This window comes from Triticum aestivum, chromosome 6A (assembly GCF_018294505.1).
Source record: "Triticum aestivum cultivar Chinese Spring chromosome 6A, IWGSC CS RefSeq v2.1, whole genome shotgun sequence".
Taxonomy (NCBI): Eukaryota; Viridiplantae; Streptophyta; class Magnoliopsida; order Poales; family Poaceae; genus Triticum; species Triticum aestivum.
In genome coordinates, this window is record NC_057809.1 from 14,076,436 (window position 1) to 14,092,585 (window position 16,150).

Genomic DNA, 16,150 nt, shown 5'->3' on the forward strand with positions numbered 1-16,150 from the left:
AAGCGTTAAATTCATGATCCTTAATCTTAATTTTAATAGTTGGTTCCCACTCATCATAAATTTTTCTAGGGATAGAAACTTCCAACTCAAGTTTTTCTTCATAAGATTGCATCAAGGCATCAACGATATGTTTAGTAAACACTTTATTTTGACTATAAGCATGAGGAGAATTTAGCACGGATTGCAACAAGGAAATACAATCAATTAAAGAGCAACTTTCATAATTAAATTCCTTGAAATCCAATATAGTGGGTTTAGCAACATCTAAGGTTTTATTCTTTTCAATCCCACTTTTATCAATTTAAGCATCAAGATCTAAAAACTCCGAATTTTTGGAACGCCTTCTAGGTAAAGGTGGATCATATTCAGTTTCATCAAGATTCATATTGCAAAACAAAGATTTGATAGGGGACACCTCAATAACTTTTAGATCTTCATCTTGATTTTTATAGGAATTGGAAGAACAACTTTAATAAAGGCATCTTTTGTAGCACGCATCTTAGCGGTTCTTTCCTTGCACTCATCAATGGAAATTCTCATGGCTTTGAGAGACTCATTGATATCATGCTTAGGAGGAATAGATCTAAGCTTTAAAGAGTCAACATCAAGAGAAATTCTATCAACGTTCCTAGCCAATTCATCAACTTTAAGCAATTTCTCTTCAAGCAAAGCATTAAAATTCTTTTGCGAATTCATAAACTCTTTAACACTAGTCTCAAATTCAGAGGGCATCTTATTAAAGTTTCCTTAAGAGTTGTTGTAGGAATTTCCATAATTATTAGAAGGATTACTAGGATAAGGCCTAGGATTAAAATTCCCTCTATACGAGTTGTTACCAAAATTATTCCTACCAACAAAATTCACATCCATAGATTCATAATTATTCTCAATCAAAGTAGACAAAGGCATATCATTAGGATCATAAGAAACACTCTTAGTAGCAAATAATTTCATAAGTTCATCCATCTTTCCACTCAAAACATTGATTTCTTCTATCGCATGCACTTTCTTATTAGTAGATCTTTCAGTGTGCGATTTAGAATAATTAACCATAATATTATCTAGGAGTTTAGTAGCATCTCCTAAAGTTATTTCCATAAAAGTGCCTCCCGCGGCCGAATCTAAAAGATTTCTAGAAGCAAAATTCAATACGGCATAATTTTTTTGAATAATCACGCACAAATTCAAACCATGAGTAGGACAATTACGTATCATTAATTTCATTCTCTCCCAAGCTTGTGCAACATGTTCTTGATCAAGTTGCTTAAAATTCATAATATCATTTCTAAGAGAGATGATCTTAGCGGGAGGAAAATACTTAGAGATAAAAGCATCTTTGCACTTGTTCCAAGAATCAATACTATTTTTAGGCAAAGACGAAAACCAAACTTTAGCACGATCTCTAAGCGAAAAAAGAAATAGCTTCAATTTAACAATATCGTTATCAACATCTTTCTTCTTTTGCATATCACATAAATCAACGAAGCTATTTAGATGAGTAGCGGCATCTTCACTAGGAAGGCCGGCGAATTGATCTTTCATAACAAGATTCAACAAAGCAGTATTGATTTCACAAGATTCAGTATTGGCAAGAGGAGTAATTGGAGTGCTAAGGAAATCATTATTGTTGGTATTGGTATAGTCACACAATTTGGTATTATCTTGAGCCTTCGCGACAAGCAAGCAATCCAACACACGAGCAAACAAAAAGCAAGCGAGAAAAAGGCCAACGGTAAAAGAGAGGGGAATAAAGCGGCAAGGGTGAAGTGGGGGAGAGGCAAATGGCAAATAATGTAATGCGAGAGATAGGGATTGTGATGGGTACTTGGTATGTTGACTTTTGCGTAGACTCCCCGGCAACGGCGCCACAAATTCTTCTTGCTACCTCTTGAGCACTGCGTTGGATTTCCCCGAAGAGAAGAGGATGATGCAGCAAAGTAGCGTAAGTATTTCCCTCAGTTTTTGAGAACTAAGGTATCAATCCAGTAGGAGGCCACGCGCGAGTCCCTCGTACGGTCGTACCTACATAAAACAACAGCTCAATGCAACCAACGCGATTAGGGGTTGTCAATCCCTTCGCGGTCATTTACGAGAGTGAGATCTGATAGAGATGATAGATAATATTTTTGGTATTTTTGATGTAAAGATGCAAGGTAAAATAAAAGGCAAAGTAAAAAGACAAAGCAATAATAAAGTGATTGGAGATTGATATGATGAGAATAGACCCGGCGGCCATAGATTTCACTAGTGGCTTCTCTCAAGAGCATAAGTATTTCTACGGTGGGTGAACAAATTACTGTTGAGCAATTGACAGAATTGAGCATAGTTATGAAAATATCTTGGTATGATCATGTATATAGGCATCACGTCCGAGACAAGTAGACCGACTCTTGTCTGCATCTACTACTATTACTCCACTCATCGACCGCTATCCAGCATGCATCTAGAGTATCTATCTATTATATAATTAAGACAGAATACAAATAAGACACAACATTAATCCACATAAATTAAATTATCTTGACCGTAAAATATAGATATGAACGGTTCAGATTTAAAAGATACAACGTTACACATAAATATTATTCCGCACAAGCAGTTGGACATGTCACGTGTCATATACTTTTTTTTGAGGGGTGTCACGTGTCATATACTAATAGTTCAACATGTTATATGGAAAAGGACGTGTTCATAGAAAAACAAAAAAGCACTACCTTACGTTGGTGTTACAAAAAAAAGTGCACATGGGGACAGATAAAGTAAAGTTTTGGTAGCCAGCTATGGAAGAGTCCAGTTTATAAAAAAAGGAAAGAGTCCGATTAAGAAGAAAGGAAAGAGTCCAACCATAGAAAGGAAGGGTTCTGATAGAATGCATGTGCTGATTCCTAAAATATACAGAGATGACGTCAGATATAGTTTTAGCAAAGTAATTTGGCTAGACTCTGTCTGCGTTAAATAAAATAGTCTAGCAAAGTAATTAGGCTGGACTCCATCCATGTAAAAAGAATACGTCCTGACTCAGCTAAGTGCTCCATGTTTACCCCGCAAAAAAATAGGGACGCGTCTAGTGGGCGGCCGGCCGCCCTGGGATCGCTAGCCAGCGGCCACCCGAAAAAGGAAACCACCTGGTCCCCCCTCGAGCGAAAAGAGGAAACAGTCCACCTGGTCCCTGCCCGTCGGAGCCAAAAAGGCAACTGCCCCACCCACCAGCTGGCCGCGGGATCACGTGCACCCTCCTCGCCAAACTGCGCCCTGGCTATCTTCTTCTTCCTCACGAAAGAAGGAGGATCTGCCCAGGTTGCAGAATCCACGCCATCTCTCGCCCCCACGCCTCAGCCCCACCGACGCTGCCTTCTTATTCTTCTGCACGCCAGAAACAGATCCAAACGCAATCGCCCCCAGCCCTTCTTCCTCCTCCTACACAGCCGCCATGGGAGCCCCAAAGTAGAAGGAGCTGCTTCAAGATCTAAAGGGCAGGGTGGTCAGAGCCATACCAGGCAGTAAGATCGAGTAGGTAAGCCCCCTCTGCACCTCTTCGCTTCCCCCTTCTCCATGGATCCATGGAGAATCTGCTTCAAAAAAGAGGTGAATCTGGCACATCACACCAGATGTTAAACATGCTGGATGTGTTAAACATGCCAAAAACTACCACCTGGATGTGTTAAAAACAAGCCAACTAAAAACGAGTTATCTGGCCAATTAAAACATGATTAAAAGCCAACTTCTAGTTATTATTTGCAAAATGAACAAAAAATTGACTGCCAAATGCTTTGTTGAACATGTGCAACGAAAAATTCATAAATGTGCAACTAAACATGCATCCCAGCCAACTGAACATGTATCCTGGCCAACTAAACATGTATCCTGCCAACTAAAAACATATATCTGGCAATACATGTTTCTGAGTGAACACTTTGGAAAAAATGTAGTATATGTGAAAATAAAAAACATGTTTTCTGGCCAACTAAACATGCATGTTGGCCAAAAACTGATGACCAACTAAGACATCTATTCTAGGCAACTAAGACATCTATTCTAGCCAACTGAATGCATTAACTGTCCAACTGAACATGCATGTTGGCCACAAAACTGAAAAAATGCAACCTGGCCAGCTGAGACATCTATTCTAGCCAACTAAAAGCATTGAATGTCCAACTGAATATGTATGCTGGCCAAGTGGAAATCCTGGAAATTGAGACGTCTATTCTAGCGAAAACCAGAAATCTGTAGTGCAATAGGAAAAACATAGGAACTTTTGTCCATGGCTAATGAAGCCACAAACCATATTAACATATTCACACACAAATCATGTCCCACGCATATATTCTGGTCCCACACCTATTGCAAACCATATTAATATGTTCAAATATACCAGATCTAGAAACATAAACGGCGATGAAAAACATATAACTATAATCTGTCCTCCAATTCTTCTTTCTTCTTTCACCTGGATTTTCCTTCTCAAATGTAGCATCCAATTATGTGCAGAAAAATCTGAAAAGAGCTCCTTGCGAAACGGAAACCTACAGATCATTGCAACAAAACAAAAAGGGAAAAGGGTAAGAAAAACTCTGTAGCAAAAAGAAGTCATGCTCTTGCCAGTTATTTACTGCAAACTGTGCAACTAACATAACAACTCTGTGCAAACAAAAAAATTCATAACTGTTATAATAAAAGATTATGGTATGGTCATGTTGCTTTTAGGTTGTTTTGAAACACAGTTTTTCTGTGGTTACCAACTGATGGCATCAATTTCTTCTTTTTTTATATGTGCAGGGAGTGTGTGGCAGCATCCAAAAACAAGGGAAAAAATGCTTGATCTCAATGAGTTGCCTCCAGATCTCAATGAGCTTCCTCATGATATGGATCAGCAGCAACCCAGCATACAACAAGGAAACTGCATAGAAAATGGTCGATCTGTTTACTACACGCAGGCAAGTCGTGATGGTAACCCTACGGGCCATGACAATGTGGTAGGCCAGTCATCAGCCCGTGGTGCCCCTGTAGTGGTGTCTTTGCAGTTAGAGAGCCATACTCTTGATGACACAGGAACCGAGGCAAATGTTCCTGGTCCAACCAGGACTGAGCTAGAAGCTGGGGCTTTTGACAGAGTTGTGCAAGTAGAAGAAGGAGAGGATGAGGCTGGTTCTCAACCTATGGAACCCTATGTTGGCATGAGGTTTGACAGCCTTCAAATTGCTAAGGATCACTACAACAGTTACGCACTACGGATGGGTTTCTCCATCAAGATGAACACCTCTAGACGGACACCCCGCACCAATGAATTGATAAAACAACAGTTTTGCTGCAACAAGTTCAAGAAGCCCAAAGCTGATGATGGAGGAGCTGAGGCTCCTCCTTACCTGGACCCTATTCCAGATCCAACATCTGTTAAAAGTGATGAGGAGATGGAAGAAGAACCTCCAATATTTGCTGAAGAGGATGCTGGTACTAGTAAGAAGAAGAAGAAGCGCAAACGTGAGACAATAAAGCAGACTGAATGAAAGGCGAAAATGTTGGTGAAGCTGATAGATGGGCGATGGGAGGTGACGCACTTTGTTCGTGACCACAATCATCCGCTCGTGAACAAACCTTCATTGTCCAAATACTTGAGATCCCACCAAGGCATCTCACCTGATGAAAAGGAGTTTCTGCGCATCTTGTATAACTGCAACTTGACTACAGGTGGGGTGTTTTTCTATATCCCTTGAAGAATTAAGTTTCCCTCTAGGCAGTCCAGTGTGCAACTGTTATGGTACTACTGTGCAACTGAAATGGCTTAACTATGCAACTGCTGTCCAACTTCCCATGCTTTTTATATATCACTTTGGGTGCTTCTTGTGCAACTAGATTGTCTTTACTGTGCAAATACACAATGTCCTGTATGCAAAAACTGCAAAGTGTTTTTAAAAAGGTGCAGCTAGGTGTCCATTTCCTGTGATTATCTTCTGTGCCAACACGTGTCCTATTACTGTGCAGCTGGATGTGCGCATTTGTGCAACTAAAAAAAGGATATATTGTTTGTTTTTGTATTATGCAGGACGAATGATGCATGTAATGGCAGAGTTCTATGGATCTGAGATGATGGTGCCGTTCGGACCAAAGGCAATAACAAATCTTTGTAAAAGTTTCCGTAGAGATGACACAAAGGAGGGTGATCTGATTGAGACAATTGCGCACTTCAAGGATATACAAAAAACCGATCCAGACTTCTTCTATAAGGTGAAATATGATGAAGAGGACAGAGTTGTCAACATATTTTGGGTGGACGGCTTAGCTCGAAAAGCTTATGTGGAGGCGTACCACGATTGCATATCGTTTGACACCACCTACATGACCAACTTGTACAATATGCCGTTCGCGCCCTTCATAGGAATAAACCGACATGGCCAATCTTTCATGCTGGGTTGCGCGTTTGTGAGGCAGGAGTTGGCATCGAGCTTTGATTGGGTCTTTGGAGCATTCCTAGAGGCTATGGATGGCAAACCTCCTGACAACTTCATCACCGATCAGGATGGTGCGATGAGGCAGTCAATACAGAGCATCTTTCCAACCACCGTGCACCGTTGTTGTCGATGGCACATCATGAAAAAGGCTCAGGAAAAGGTTGGTTGGTTGCTGTGCCGGAATCCAGGACTCTCTGATGATTTCAACAAGTGTGTTGACTTCAGCTTCACTATAGACGAGTTTGAGCAGAATTGGGCTAGGTTAATGATCAAGTATGAGGCTATGGCACACACGCACTTTGAGAAGTTGTACGAATACAGGTCAACCTGGGTGCCGTGCTACTTCAAACACAGGTTCTTTCCCTTCCTCCAGTCTACACAGCGTAGTGAGGGGTTCAACGCCGTCCTCAAAAGATATGTGAACCCACACAACTCAATGTTGAACTTCGTCAAGCAATATGAAAAAATACAGAACCACATCCTTGCCAAGGAAGGCTGCAATGATTACAGGACACAACACCTTGAGATTGAGTTGTGGTCCAACTTCCCAATAGAGAAGCAAGCTTACAAAACCTATACTAGAGACCTTTACCGCAAGTTTAGAGAAGAGTTTGAGCTGATTGGACGTTATAATGCATTCCAAGTTGGTGCTGATGTGTTTGAGCTCAAACCGAACCAGGAATTTGTTGCGAAATATGGTTCTTGAAACTACTTGGTGCAGGCAAGGGTGGAGGAGCGTTCCTATTTGTGTGAGTGTTGTAAAATGGACAAGGACGGCATCCTCTGTTGCCACATCCTCAAGGTGTTCACCCATGTTGGCGTTGATGTCATACCGCAAAGGTACCTGCTAAGACGGTGGACACCTACTGCTGTACCTAGTGCGCCAGGGACTAGTTATGAGAAACCGGATGAAATGCCTCCTCAATCAAAGAAGCAGATAAGGGAGAGGAACATGATATACGATTTTCGGAAACTAGCAAAGTTTGCGAGTGGTTCTGATCCAGCACAAGCTATTGTATACAAGCATATGCGTGCAGCACATACCGAGATCGGCCACCTGAACAAGTCCAAGAAAAGGAAAAAACCGACTGCTGTAACGGGGCCATCAGATGATGGCAACCCTCGAGGACCTCCTCCACCTCCAGGCAGCAATCAGGGGGCTCATCATCCAGGTAATTACCTGCCCCAACTCCTGATCTAACTAGGTGTGTAACTTCAGTTGCACACATCATTGTGCCCAGTTGCACACACCATGGTAGCCACTTGGACAAGAACATACTGCCTAGTTGCGCACGCTGTGTTAGTTCACGCATCAAAGATAACACAGCTAACTTATTTTTTCCAGTTATGCATATATGTGATGTCAACCCTCAAGGACCTCCTCCCCCTCCTGGCTGTACACGGCATCCTCCGCCACCTCCTCCCCCGCATGCTCCTCCCAATGGCCCTACAGGCAGCACTCAGGGGGCTCGTCGTCTAGGTAATTACCTTCACCCAACTCCCCATCAAACTAGGTCTGTAACTCCAATTGCACACATCATGGTGCTCAGTTGCACCGAACAGGCTACCTAGTTGCGCATGCTGTGTTAGTTTGAGCATAAAAAAGATAAACACAACTGACTTGTTTGTCCTGTTCTGCCTATAGGTGATGCCAACCCTCAAAGACCTCCTCCCCCGCCAGGCCCAACTAGCAGTGCCCTTTGTGCTACTCCCAATGGACCTACAGGCAGGACTCAGGGGGCTCATAACCCAGGTTAGTACCTTCACCGACTCCAAAACAAATACTAGGGTGAGTGACTTTAGTTGCACATATCATAGTGCCTAGTTGAACAGAAACATGCTGCCTAGTTGTGTGCGCTGTGTTAGTTTGAGGATCAAGCTAAAAATCTAACTTGTTTTTCATGTTCTGCCCATAGGCGACTACAATCCAAGTACCATAACAGGCCGTGCTACTGCAGGTGTTTTTTTCAACTTAACTTGCACACAGCAACCAGTTAGTTGCACAAAAATGTACTGTGTGGTTGCACAGAACATCAGTGCTGGTTGCACAATAACAAAAATACTAAACTTTTTATATGATTATTACACAGGTGATCGTGACGGTCCTACTGCCCCGTTGGAGGCTGCATCCCTTGCACAAGCTTCTGATGATTTTGTGCCCAGGGATCCTCCAAGGTCTACTACAAAGGGTAGGGCAAAGAGTTGACGGTACAAATCGGCGCTGGAGCTACACCCAAAGAAGAAAAACAAATGCAGCCAATGCCAATCTACAGAGCACACTGCTGGTGTGTGTCCACAGAGGCTCCTATGATTCTGTTTCCTCATTTGTAACTTTGGAACAAAGAAGGAAAAATAATGATGTCTTTTTTAGCAATGTTGGGACCAAGTGGACACATTCAGCATCTATGATTCCTCTTTATCTAATTTATGCTGCTTGAATTAGTTCATGCACTGTGTAAAAAAAGTTGCTATTTGTGCCTTTGTTGGCAACTGGTTAAATATTTAGTTGTTGAACAATTGTATATACAGTGCTCCTAATGTATCAACAAAAGTGATGATATTGAGTTGCAAAACGCAATTACTAGCAGTGTGCAACTACAAAATCTACTTAATAAAATTGTACAAACCAGAAACTTCCTCCATGGAGCCGGAAAAAAAAGTACTGACCTACTCCTTGTCGTATCTCAGCAACTTCCTCCATGGGGCGGTGTTGTGCACGCTGGTGACCCAATCATACGTCATCTTCTTCCTGATGTTGAGTACTTCCTTGGGGTCGTAGTTGGGCAGTTGGCTACCATTCCACTCGGTGGCGTTAAGCAGTGCGAACAACCCACACTCATTACTGCAAAAAATGGGCAAAAAAAATTGTCACATGAAATTAAAACCAAAAAAAGGTAATGCACTCTGTGCAACTACTTATGTCCTACTGTGCAACTGCTTGTGTTCTACTGCAACTCATTATGTGCCACTTTGCAACTACTTACGCGCCACTCTGCAACTAGCTAGATAATCCATTAGAAACTCATAAAAATGATAATACAGATTGAAGACTAGTACTGTGTCTTAAAAATACTAAAGATTGCACATGTAGAAAATTTTAAAAACTACAAAATGATTGTATTTGATTGAGAAGGAATGAAATGCTTATTGTCTTACTTGCCAAGCTGCTTCGGTACGTCAATGTCAATAATCTGGAAGTGCTCGATGCTGAACTTTGGGTAATGCTTCCTCCATAGCTGGCGTACTGCCCCCGCAATGGTAGAGGCGTTGTTCATCAGCTCAATGTTGTCCAGCGTCCTGCTTGAATCAAGAACTTCGAAGCGTCCGTCCCTCAAGTTGACACTGAAGACCCAATAATGCCTCCCTCCGTCCTTATCGGTTACATCTGCGCACTCGAGCACTGGCAGCATGACCTGCAAGCGTGAATGATTTCAGACACAAAAATACAAGATGTAGCTAAGAAAAACAGTAAAAGACTTGGTCAAGTTAAAAACGGGTTGCAACAAGTATCTGCCAACTAACAGATGTGTCATGTGCAACTGGACATGCTGTGGGTGCCAACTAAAAAAAGATTGATGATGTGGGCACAACACTCACTAAGTCTTTCTTGTCGAGACGGTTCTTGTAATCAAACATCTTGTTCATCTCATTCACATTGTGGATCCCTTGCTGTAATTTTATCTGCAGAGATTATAAAACATGGCTCAAAACTCCTTAGTTGGTGAAAGGCCTCCCTCAAATGGTCAACGAAAAGTGCTACAGAACAAAGATGAGGGTAAAAAGAAGGTTTTGGAAAAACTTACAGAAAACCTCAGTGGCATAACAACCTTCTTTGACCCTTCTGGTAAGTTATCCATGATGTGCAAGATTCCAGTCTCAATAACAATTTTTGACAACCATTGAACCGGCTTCATCGAATCAACTAACTCCTTTAAAGAAATGTAGAAAGCACCATACCTAATTATCTCAGGGCTGATTTTTGTTGAAAGCAATAAAAAGACAAGTTAGCTCGAAGGGTCACAGCAGCAAAAAAATGTGCATGAAAATGAAAAAAGAACAGTGTGCAACTAAAAGCCCTGTTCTGTGCAACATACTATGCTTTCTGTGCAACTAAGTGGCTGGTGCTATGCAACTGAAAAAGATATGTATGTAGGCTGTGGGGAGTTAGTCTACCTGGTAGCTCCATCATTTGCTCCTTTGTGATGCCTGACCCAATACAAGAGGGCAGCGTAAAGCTTGTTCACTACCTCATTGGTGCTGAAAGTCTTGTTCTTGTTGTAGTCGATGAATGGAGACCTTTGAGATGCTGCGGGCCTTCTTACCCTCCTCTGTCTTCGTGCAAGAGGTGGCCCCGAAGGACTGCTCGTGCCAAGTTCTGGTTCTGCGCATATCGGGGTGTGGCAATTCTCTGGCGAACCAACATCTAGTTCTTGAGCTATTGCCTTGCCAACATTAGCAGCATCACATCCTTCATTCACAGCTGCTGGGTCTAACTCACACTCATCGATGCTAATCACACCGGCTTCCGCTGTATCTACTGCTGGAGCAGGTGCTGGAGCATCACCATCTATGCCGAGGTCAAAAGATGGTGCATCGCAGAACCCGTCACCATGATAAGAGTTTGATCTTCGTAAGGGTTCAAGGACCAGGGCATCTCCTTGCGGCACAAACATGGGTGCATCATTCGCTGACTTGGTTCGCAATAGTGTTGTAGTTGGCGGCCTTGGAGGCTTGCACCTACTTATAATGTCGAACACCTCCTCTTGTGTTAATGGTTGCTGAAAGACAACTCTTGGGGACGGCACTTTGATAGTTGGATCACCTCCTTTTGTGTTTGGCATTGAAGCATCTCTATCAGTAGGCACCTTGGGACTTGCAGTTGCAGTGGTGCCTTCCTGACCAGCTATGGTGGTTTTGACTGTGACCATACTGCTAACTGACACATCAGTTGGCACACTGGTATCTGTAATTGGCATCTTTCCAGTCTAAGTTGGCAGCAACCTGGCAGAACTTGGCACCCCTGCATCAATGGCTGCGGCTCGCAGCTCTCTCTCGTCTCTGAACCCCAAATCTTTTGTGGCCTGTTCCCCCTTTGCGCCCCTGGCAAACTTGACAATCTTCTGCTTAGGTGGTTTTGGTGCGACTGTTGAAAGGGGAGTCTTCCCCTTGATCTGTTGAACTTCTCTGACATTGGTTGGCTCTCTGCTCACTACTGTTGGCATATCAGTTTGAAGCACAGCTTCCTTGACCATATTTACTTCAGCAACTTCACTCACCATCTTCTCCTTGGTTTGAGGCAACTGCAGATTCTTCTTCATTGAAACTGCTTTACACTTCTGGACCACGTGAGGGTTTGCCGTGGATGCTGCCTTGCTCTTGCTGGAGCTTAGGTCTGGGAGCAGCTTTAAATATTCCTTGTATTTTTCCTTTGAATGAACCCAGTCAAGACCCTTTCCTGCTTCCTCCATGTCAATTTGATTCTTTTCAGCTTCAATTGATAAGAACAGGCTCTTGTCAATGGCAAAGTTGATCTTCTCACACATATCTTAGTCGCTGAAATCTGGCACGGGAAAGGTGGTTGGCAAAGCTGGCTTCAAGTTGCAGAGCTTGAACATATCAATGCTTCCCTGAGACTCTGCTTCGTCATTTTTCTTTGACTTTGGCAAATCCTTGTCTTTCCAGCAAGTCTTGTCAATCAACAACTGTAGTGTGCTCCTGCTACTAAATGAATTGCTGCTGCTCGCAGGGGTGGCGTGAGTGCTAGTCCTCCTGGATGTGTTGCCACCTGTACCACCAGAACCAGGAGCGTTGTCATCATCATCGTCATCGCTGCTGTCGCTGCCTCCATTGGATCCCCCTTTATCATCACCATAATCATCCTCGTCTTCTTCATCCTCGTCCTCTTCCCTCTCACTGCCATCAGCTGCTGCGCCTTTGTCTTCTCCCCTCTCACTGCCATCAACTGCTGCCCCTTTGTCCCCGTCACCCTCTCTGGCCTCACCTTCTTCTTCCTCCTCCTCTGCATCACTATCTTCTTCCTTGTTCTCCTCCTCTCCTTTGTCCTCTTCTTGTTTGTCCTCCTCCTCCTCCTCCTCCTCCTCCTCTTCCTCCTCATCCTCCTCCTCCTCTGCATCTTCTTCATTGTCATCCTCATCCTTGTCCTCCTCCTATGATTCATCCGCATCTGTCTCCTCATCGTCGTCAGCATCTATCGCTGCTCCCATTTCCTCATCTTCTTCTGAATCATCCTCAACAAATTCTTCTTCTTCTTGTATAGTTGACCGCCGTCTCTTTCTTTTTGGAGCACGACGTGATGCCCCAGTTTGCATTGATGGCTGCTGTACGTAAGGATCAATATCTGGTTCCTCGTCATCAATCTTGGCAACTTCTTTAATGAAGGTGCCAACCTGTTCAGTTACAACCTTGCATAGCTCATTGACCACTTTCGCAATTTTTGCCTTTTTCTGCATCAACACAAAAAAGATTCAGTACTGATTCAGTTAGAAAAAATAATAAAAAGTAAAAATGTCTGTAACTGACCATGATGTGATAAGCAAAAATGACTAATACACACTTTCTGGCCAACTAAAAACATGATTCTAGCCAACTACACATGCACTGTGGCACAAAGTAAAAACCATGCATTTCTGCCAAAAGTTGATGACAATGGTTGTAAATGAACACTTTGACTATCCAAAAGAACATGTGCAACTACAAAACCTTATATGTGCAACTGAACATACATCACAGCCAACTAAATTCTGAATTTTCGCAACTACAAAAGTTATACATGTCCAACTGAACATACATCCCAGCCAATAGAAAAAATATTGGTAAGTGATACAAGTTTATGTATGCAAAACACTAACCTGCGGATTGTATGTTATTGGTAACTTGGATGCCACAAATGCTTCAGCTTGCAAAATTCCACCAAACAGTGGTGTCTGCTCCGTGCCTCTATACTCCTCTTTAAGCTGATGTAAAAAAAAAGAGAAACAGAAAATAACAAGGTTATCAAAATAGATTTGTGTGTTGAATGAAACCACACATTACAACCTGTGCAACTACAAACAAGATACTGGGGTAGACAAATTCAACTATACATATATGCAACTGAACAAAGACACAAAAACTGTGCAACACACATGGCACCTAAAAAAAAGTTCCTACCAACTGATGCAACACATCTGTGCAACAAGATTAGTAAAACTGTGCAACTTAAAAAAGATGGTGTGCCAATTTAAAATAAACATGTGTGCAGATTGCCAAACTTAAAGCTATAATCTGTGCAACTACATGCATTGTTGTGCCAACTGATGACAGTTTTCTGTGCAATTTCCAAAAAGAGTGACCAGACATCAAAAGAACATAGAAGGAAGACACTGTTGGAAAAAAACAAAAAAGAACTCACTTGTAATTTGCCGAACACACCAGGAGAGATAGTATCCTTCTTGATCACCTTGGCAATTAGAGTACTATCCCATGCATTCGATCGTATCGCGCAGTTGCTTACTGGGATGTCATGTACGAGCGCATCAAGGTATAGTATTTGCACCAGACCCAAACAAAAGAAAAAGCCAAGTTCAGTTATTGTTATGAGAATTTCAGCAAACTATAACTGCACAGAAAGAACAGGAACAGATGGAAAAAAAGTGGTCGTTTTCACTAACCATCAAGTGATACAAGCAGCAGCAAACAGTTTGCTTCTCCTGGTCCATGTTCCGGAAAGCTTCGTTAATGTGTTCTGCTACAAAGAGGCAGATGTTTGTATTCTTTAGCATTTGATGATCTAGCACAAGTCCATAACACTTTGGGCTGAGCTTCAAGGCCGTGGTTGGTGCTAGAGAAGTACTGAAGGCAACCGCAAGCCAGGCCATAAAAAATGTGTCATCCGTTCTTCCAGCCATATGCTCAATCATCTTGAGCCATGTAGTGATCTGGGGATGAGAATTTCCAGTTATGTTGAAAGCCTGTCTGAATCTCCTAGTGGCATCCTTGTCAACTAAATATCTGACTTTTGGACCCTTGTTTGGGAGATCAAATACCCTCTGAACACTGTCAGCATCGACACAGATCCTTCCCCTTCCTGGGAAAACCATTTCAGAGGTCTGTGGCTGGTAGGACTGCACTAGGAACTTAGTGAGGTCCGCTGGAAGTGTGTGTGATAAGTTCAATAGCCCCCCGACCGACCTCGAAACTAGCTCTGATTTCTGTAGTGGAGTTAGAGAGGCGTTGAAATTTGCAAAGCGCGCTGGTGATGCCCTTATCCTGCCTGCTTGTGATGGTCGCTCCACATCTTCCCCTGGAGCCACCTCAACTCCTTCGCCGCTGCCCTGTTGATTAGAAAATGAAAGCATTACACAAACATTAAACACAAGAGAAAAAACAAGAATGAAAAAAAACTAGCAATCATCATGATGTATTGGTGCAACTAATAAAGCTCATGAGGACAACTGACTGCAAAGACTGCCGGTGTGCAACTGAATGTGCAACAATAAAACAGTAAATAAAAAAAGAACGAGACCTCGCAGCTACAAAAAGTTCTAGTGTATGTGCAACAATAAGAAATGATATTGCAACACAAGAAAAACAGTAACTAAAAAAAGGTTTGCAAAGAACTATTCAAATAGCTCATAAAAACACAAAAAACCCACATACCTCAGCATCTGCTGCGGAAGATGCGACAGCTTCTCCAGCAACTGCTGCCTGCACACAAAAATGACCACTGATGTCAACTATGAAAACATGCCAACTAGTGAACTACAAGATGCCAACTAATGCCAACTAATGTCAACTGTATTTAAATCAAAATGACTAGAGATGTCAACTACAAAAGGTTGTTATTGACAGACTAAAAACAAAAAATAGTGTTCCGAACTGCTGCATAATTTCATCACTATCTAAAAAAAGGCGAGAAAAAACACTTATATTTGAGATTTTACTTACCCTAGAAGATGACTCAGCTCCCTTGCCAAGTGCTGCACGTCTAGTCCGCTTTACAACACGGAACTGATCAGCATCCTAAGAAAAAAACATGAGCATGGGAAAAAATAAAAAAATGTTATATGACCCAAACAAAACCAAAAAATGGACTTGTGTCATCAACATGCCACTTACCTCAACATCCTCTCCCTGCTCAACACTCTGCGCAAGTCGTGGCTGGCGATTAGCAGGACGCTTCGAGTTCCGGCGAAGAGGTTGACTTCCAGAACGCTGATTAAGCAACCAAAAGAAAACATGAAAAAAAGACATTAGCATACATGCATAAGTTGAAAAACAACTCAAAAACAAAAGAAAAAAAGTGAATAAAAATACATCTCCTTCATTGCCACCCGCATCTCCTCCTATTATAACCATTTTTGCCCCGCGGAAGGAAATACAACAAAAAAACATAGTTAGAAGATGTGGACAACCAACTACTACAATCATGCAGCCAACTGGGCAGTAAACCTTGTGCAAACTGGACATCAAATAAGCCAACTAACTTTTTTCTGCCTAATTATTACTTGCCAACTGTGACAAGTAATACCTAGACAGAAAAAAGTTAAGTAAAGGCAACAAGCTCAGTGAGATAACTTATTCTGAAAAAAGCGTCCCTAGTTGAACATGAAGGGAGACACATGAAAACAACCACATCCACAACAAAAGACTTGCACATTGAGAAAAATTAAAATGGAAAATTGGCAAGCATTGGTACTAATTTG

General features: G+C 42.2%; 2 protein-coding genes and 1 long non-coding RNA gene across 3 annotated transcripts; all 3 read left to right on the forward strand.

The window, feature by feature from the left end:
- Positions 1-4,811: 4,811 nt before the first annotated feature.
- On the forward strand, positions 4,812-5,840 carry LOC123129304 (uncharacterized). Its single transcript, XM_044549523.1, has one exon. It carries the CDS (start codon positions 4,812-4,814, stop codon positions 5,502-5,504), a length of 693 nt encoding a protein of 230 aa, XP_044405458.1. The 3' UTR covers positions 5,505-5,840.
- A 502-nt stretch (positions 5,841-6,342) lies between these two features.
- On the forward strand, positions 6,343-7,329 carry LOC123129991 (protein FAR1-RELATED SEQUENCE 5-like). Its single transcript, XM_044549944.1, has one exon. The coding sequence runs from the start codon at positions 6,352-6,354 to the stop codon at positions 7,150-7,152; it is 801 nt and encodes a 266-aa protein (XP_044405879.1). The 5' UTR covers positions 6,343-6,351; the 3' UTR covers positions 7,153-7,329.
- Positions 7,330-7,799: 470 nt separating this feature from the next.
- LOC123129992 (uncharacterized) lies at positions 7,800-8,648 on the forward strand. The gene is made up of 4 exons (XR_006463721.1): positions 7,800-7,926; positions 8,092-8,199; positions 8,363-8,404; positions 8,537-8,648. It is a non-coding gene; the product is annotated as an uncharacterized lncRNA (long non-coding RNA).
- Positions 8,649-16,150: the final 7,502 nt, after the last annotated feature.

Coding starts and splice junctions, on each gene's coding strand:
- LOC123129304 (XM_044549523.1), top strand. CDS start 4,812: ATGCTTGATCTCAATGAGTTGCCTCCAGATCTCAATGAGCTTCCTCAT.
- LOC123129991 (XM_044549944.1), top strand. CDS start 6,352: ATGCCGTTCGCGCCCTTCATAGGAATAAACCGACATGGCCAATCTTTC.